The 6787-nt window shown below is 34.1% G+C and overlaps 1 protein-coding gene across 1 annotated transcript; it reads left to right on the top strand.

Annotated features, from left to right (window-relative positions):
• Positions 1-2617: 2617 nt before the first annotated feature.
• On the top strand, positions 2618-5995 carry LOC145593002 (amino acid permease 6-like). Its single transcript, XM_081649518.1, has 7 exons — positions 2618-2875; positions 3392-3625; positions 3721-3814; positions 3936-4153; positions 4237-4376; positions 4485-4712; positions 5316-5995. Exons 1-7 carry the CDS (start codon positions 2785-2787, stop codon positions 5739-5741), a joined length of 1431 nt encoding a protein of 476 aa, XP_081505644.1. The 5' UTR covers positions 2618-2784; the 3' UTR covers positions 5742-5995.
• The last annotated feature ends 792 nt before the right edge of the window (positions 5996-6787 follow it).

Consider the following 6787-nt stretch of genomic DNA (forward strand, 5'->3'; position numbering starts at 1 on the left):
GTATTCGATAAAAAAAAGTCTTTAGCTATAATCTACGAAGTATAAAACTTGATTTTTAAAGTTTAAACAAATTACACGTTTGTACCAAGTCAAATTAGCTAAGGTAGTACAATATTGAGTTATTGACATGATAATTACTCTGGTTTAAGAGAGTTCAGTTGCATTTAATCAAAGCAAACGTTTCATTTTCACAAAAATAATTCCATCTTCTCATGGTTAACTACATACATTTATATGCAAATATGACTTAATTGCAAATTAATCAACACCCCTTCACTTCCTCTTCCATGTTCACGTAACTGTAATTCTAAACTGACTACCTTAAAACACCCTATAAATACCAACCCCTTCACTCCATTATTCTTCACAACTCTCTCTATCTCCACTCACACACACACACACACACCAGCGAGCGTGTACAAATACATACCATGGCACAATCCCTAAGAATCCTCACCACAATAGTGGTAGTGCTAACAATATGCTCTTTAACAAGGACCAAAGCACGTCCTATACATGTTGATCTTAGTCCTACTGAGTCGAGCACGTTAGTGGCTCGACTAAGCTTGGCTGGCCATTCGACGAGTTGCTGGGAGTCCTTGTTCAAGCTCCAGTCTTGCTCAGGGGAGGTGTTCCAGTTTTTCTATGATGGAAAAACATATTTGGGCTCAGATTGTTGTCATGCAATCATTATCATAGTCCAAGATTGTTGGCCTGCTATGCTAGGCTCATTGGGCTTTACTGCTGAGGAGGGTGATATTCTTAAGGGCTATTGTGATGCTGAGGAGAACAATCCAAGCCCAAAACCTCCAAGCCCACCTCACGCTCCAGGGCCCGTTAAGGATGGATTAAGATTAATTAATCATGTTTAGTAAATCTTTGATAATCAGTTTGTACTTGGTTCTAAATTTCTGAATGCTTTTTGGTAAGGTTTTTCTTGGTGTTTCATTTTTAGGTATTGACTAAAGATGAGGGTACGTTTGGTAAGGCTACTTCCAAAGAAATGATCTTTGTTATTTGCATAATAAAAATTTGATGTTCTTCATCATAATTGTTCAGGTTTTGCTTCACTATTTGAAGGTTTTAGTCAATCTCTTTAGTCTTTGTGTTTTTTACTTGAGTATTATTTAATTCATATTTTTTCATGCTTGATAAAAAATGTTCCCTTTTGAGGGGACTTTGTAATTAAAATTGAATATCGTGTATATATGTATCATTGTCTTTTGCAACTTCTTGAACACACGAGTAAAAAAAAAATTGTTCAATTTTCAGTAATAGGAAAGAGATGAAACAATCAAAAGTAATGTGAATGCTTAATTTACAAAAGTGGAATTAAAGTATACAAATTATTAGCGAAAACAAATCTAAAAGCAAAGGATAAAGTGATTGAAAAGAGAAGGAAAGAAAAGGGGACATTGAACAGACCCTTCAAAGTATGAAATAATTAATCTCTTGAACAAGACAAGACTACTAGACTACTAGTGGACCACCAAATTTGTGCTTAAATTATGAAAATTTACTGTTTTTGGTTATCTTAAAGACAAAGAATTTGGAAGGGGTTGGTACTGTACTAAGGTAGTCATTTCACATTTGTCTCTCCAAATTTGTATACAATGATTGATTAATATGACCTTATTGTTTTATAAAATGCACATAAACTTTCTTAGGTTAATGTCTCATAGCATGACTCAAACTTGTAGTCTTAAAAATTTTCTCACCTTTTTAAGTTTTTTAACAACTTTACTTGCCCGATTTTCCAATTCTATATAGCTATGTAATAATATTGAATTTAATTTAGATTGATTGTAATATGTATTAATGTATAAACCCAAATTAACATGTAACATTTAATTTAGATTGATTGGAATTTTATCAAGGCATTCTCTGCCAATTTTGGTGCTTGTACTGCTTACCGTGCTGAACTTCTTGCATTGGAGCTGGGACTACATATGGCTGTTTCGAAAGGCATCTCCAAGCTTGTTATACAAATGGATAATAAAGCTTGTATTGAAGCACTTAAAGCGATCACTTATAAGGAGGGAAAGGCTCGAATATGCTAAGGGAATGTCGTAGTATCATTAAGTCCTTAGGGCTTAATTCATGTATTTTTCATTGTTATCGGAAAGGGAATAAGGTGGCGGATAGTCTTGCTAATTTAGGTGTTATTCAAAGGGAGAGAGTCCTTTATTTCGATAATCCCCCGGTCGAAATAAAGGAGCTTCTTCGGGAGGATATGTTAGGAGTCACCACTCCCCGGTTTGTAATTTAATCGCTTTCCTTTATTTGAATAATAGGGCTTTGTCTTCGTTTGCACCCAAAAAAAAAAATTAACATGTAACATGTAAAAGCTTTATACGATTTTTAAGCCCCAATACTTAAACAGAAACTTAATATATAAAGTAACGATAATTCCTCTTTTAACCTTGCATACATATGTATTTCCACATCAAATTGAAACCACAAGAAGCAAAAACTCGGGGCATATTTAGTCAATTGTTATTATCCTAATGTGTAGACTCCATGACTAATTGAGAAATCGTACCTTACCAAGTTACTTGGTATTTACTTAAGCAAGAGTGCAAGAGCTATAAATGGCCCCACCTCACGGGTAAAACAGGCATAGTGCATGGTTGTTCAATCATCAATGCATAACATATTAACATCCACAATACTTATATATTCTTAAATATGATTTTATTGAACTATATACTTGTATGTACCACGAAATATATAATTGGACTTACCTAATTATATTGTTTTAAGAGTTTAGGGAAGAAATATAAAATGAGAGGTACAGAAGATGTTATTAATTACAAGTTTTCTGATGGTGATGAAGATCAACTATTTGATGATGATGGCAAGCCCAAAAGAACTGGTAATACGTTTTTTTTTTTTTTTTTTTTTTTTCCCTATTTATTATTTGATTTGGAATTTAGGCCCTTCTTGTATCAGGTATGTACGATCTCTATATAGTAAGCTCCACGCCTCCACCATATCCTTTATGGAATAAGGCATTGTCGTCGTTGTTGTTGTGGTGGTCGTCGTTGTTGTTGTAATGGGTTTGGGAGTGATGAAAAACTTGAAAAAGAAAGGAAAAAAGATTACATATTTTATATAGGCAATTATGGTTAGTAAAATTGCAGTGGTATATACTGATACAGGACCAATTAATTGTAATTCCATGGAAATAGTACTTCGTGAAAAACATGGAATAAAATAGTCGGTCACGTGTTCTGATCCAGTGGTTGGTCGTTTGTTTGAACTTTAGATGTAAAATTTCCTAAAACAAAGTCTTACTCATGTAAAATGTGTTCGTTTCCTAGTAATTACTTAGGGCGACCTAGGTAATTAAAAACCAACATTTTGATATAGCTATTTGATAATTTTGCAGGGACTATATGGACAGCAAGTGCACACATTATAACAGCAATCATAGGATCTGGAGTTCTTTCACTAGCATGGGGCACGGCACAGCTTGGATGGGCAGGGGGACTCGTCACACTAGTAACGTTTTCGTTCATTACGTATTATACTTCAAATCTCCTAGCTGATTGTTACAGATTCCCTGATCCTGTCACTGGAAAAAGAAATCATTCATATATGGAAGAGGTTCGCGCCAATTTAGGTACCATCCTTCTACAAGGGTTATATATAGCGTGTATGACCTTAGTTCATCGCATTTTTTCCCCTGACTGACCTTAAGTTTTTGATCATTTTTAGGCAGAGTAAACTGCATTGCTTGTGGGATAGTGCAGTATGCCAACTTAAGTGGAATGGTAATTGGTTACACAATTACTGCATCGATAAGCATGGTGTAAGTTTATCTATTCCGAGTTCAATCTCAGTTTTTGAATCAATTGAATGCACGTTAAACGTGTATGTAGTTGCATCAAGCTAGCCAATTTATGTTCATTGTCGAAAATTTAAATTTACAGGGCACTGCACAAGTCTAACTGCTTCCACAGCAAAGGCCATTCTGCTTCTTGCAAGTTTAGCAATAATCCTTATATGATTGGTTTGGGAATATTTGAGATATTTTTGTCACAAATTCCTAACTTTCATAAGCTCACATATTTGTCAACTGTTGCCGCGATTATGTCTTTTGGGTATTCCTCAATAGGCATTGGACTGGCTCTTTCCAGGATCATCTCAGGTAAATAATCTACCTGTACAAGCGCGATAAGCTGATAGCTAATTGAAAATTCAGTGAGTGATTACATTAATTTGATTGGGTAGGCAAAGGAGGGAGGACAACTTTAACTGGAGTGGAGGTAGGAATAGATGTAACAGTTGCTGATAAAGTATGGAGGACATGTAGAGCCCTTGGAGATATCGCGTTTACATACAGTTTCTCTGCTGTCCTTGTTGAAATACAGGTAATTTTTTTTTGCATCTAACCTATGTTTCAATGAAAACTTATGTCCATTTTTCTGATTATGTAAAAAAATCAAAATGACTTACTAAGGTCTGTGATATGACCTTAGGATACGCTAAAATCAGAACCACCAGAGAATAAGGTGATGAAGAAGGCCAATGCAATATCAGTGTTCACAACCACAACATTTTACATGTTGTGTGGTACCTTAGGCTATGCTGCATTTGGGAATGATGCACCTGGTAACATGTTAACTGGATTCGGGTTTTACGAGCCGTTTTGGTTAGTAGACTTGGCCAACATCTTCATCGTTATTCATTTAGTGGGCGCATATCAGGTATTAAACAACTATCTATTCATCAAAATTTGCATATAACCATCTTTTAAATCTTGTTTTTATTGCAACAAAACCACCTTTTAAAAAAAATGTTCTAAAAGGCCACCAATTTAAAAAATTATGTTGTAACTTACCACATAGTGCACATGTGAATAGAGGAGGAAATGCATGTTTAAAGTGGTAAATCGCAACATAATTGTTTAAATTGGTGGTTTTTTACAACATTATTTTTTTAAAAGGTGGTTTTATGCGCAAAAAAAAAAAAAAAAAAAAAGATTTAAAAGGTGGTTATATGTAAATTTTCCTTAATTTAATCACGGTTATAACTTATAAGTGATATAGGTCACTTGCATATAGTTTTATATATATATATATTCTCCTAATATGTTTATTTAATTGAGAAATGATAATCTCGGAGTGTCTGGTTGCACCATATATATGCACAATTGCATTATCAAGTTTTTTTTTTTAAGGTAAGGAGAAGAGTCTTATCGGATCAGAACCTCTCACATGTCAACTCTATTTGGGTTTTAAATGAAGTGAAAATTTACAAGTACATATTATACAAACTATTTAACTCTGAAATTTTCTATGATGGGCCAGATATTTACTCAACCTGTATATTTATTGATCGAGTCATCGGCCCAGAAGAAATGGCCCAACTCAATGTTTGTCAACTCAGAGTACCCCATCAAAATTTGCAACAAAACAGTGTTAAGCCTAAACTTACTTAGGCTAACTTCAAGGACCATGTTTGTGGTGTTAGCAACCACATTAGCAATGGCAATGCCCTTCTTCAATGACTTCCTCTCGCTGCTCGGATCAATTGGGTTTTGGCCTCTGACTGTATATTTCCCGGTGGAGATGCACATAGCTCAAAGAAAGATCAAAAGACGGTCAATGAAGTGGTGTATGCTACAACTTCTTAATTTCCTTTGTTTGCTTGTTTCCTTGGCTGCTGCTGCTGGGTCTATCCAGGGGGTTAGCCAAGGTCTTCGTACGTCCAAACCTTTTCAATATAAAGTATAAAATACCAAGTAATAGTGTTAGAGATATAATATCGGAAAATATCAAAAAATATATATGCGTGATATATTTTCCGTATTGATCTTAATAGGAGAATAATATATTTATCTTTATTTATCTTAAAGATATTAGTAAGAGAATATATCTTTAGGTTTATAGTTAGATTATTATATCTTTTAGGAATATTGTTTCCTATCTTGTGAGCGTAGGTTTTGTATAAATACTCTACCTATCAATTAATAATAAACAGATCATTCATTCTCTCTTCACCCCTAATTTGTTATGGTTAATTCTTGGAGTCGTTCACAAAAATTTTCCCTCCGCCGGTGGGTTGAAAAATTAAACCCACCGGTAGGATAAACTTTTAGCCAAATTTACCTTTAAAAAAAAAACAAAAAGAATTCCGTTGTGCAAGTTTTTTTTATTTTATTTTTAAGAGGTTGATGAGTTTATTGTTGGTGGGATCAGCACCTAGTACGTAGGTCTTTGATCCTTGAAGAAGGAGATATGTTGTGGCACATTGATCTAGGATTTTTATTATTTATTTTTTTTTAAAAAAAAAAAAATCGCTCTCTTGTGTGGTGAGATAAGATATGTTGGTTCTCCTTGTGTTTTGAGACAGAGTTTGTGAATTGATTCGAGCATGATTTTGCTCCTTTGGATATGAGTTTGGTTTTGCTCTAAAATAAAACCAATAAGGGATTTGAGTGTGGTTTACTTTGAAAAACCAATAAGAAATTTGAGTGTGGTTTACTCTGAAAAACCAAAATTGTTATATTTGCATGTTCGAAAAGAATAACGTTTTTGCTTGATTGATGAGTTCGAAAAAGATAACGTTCTCATCATTGAAGAAAAAAAAATTGAAGGCGACATCACCAGAGAGTGCTTCTCGACTTCAACAAATTGAAGAATTTCCAATCGCAACGTTCGTGTTATTGCCGTTACGATTGCGGGAGGGTGTTAAAGATATGATATCATCAATATCGGAAAATATATATGTGTGATATATTTTCCGTATTGATCTTATTAGGAGAATAATATATTTATCT

Source organism: Chenopodium album, chromosome 18 (assembly GCF_948465745.1).
Source record: "Chenopodium album chromosome 18, dcCheAlbu1.1, whole genome shotgun sequence".
NCBI lineage: Eukaryota > Viridiplantae > Streptophyta > Magnoliopsida > Caryophyllales > Amaranthaceae > Chenopodium > Chenopodium album.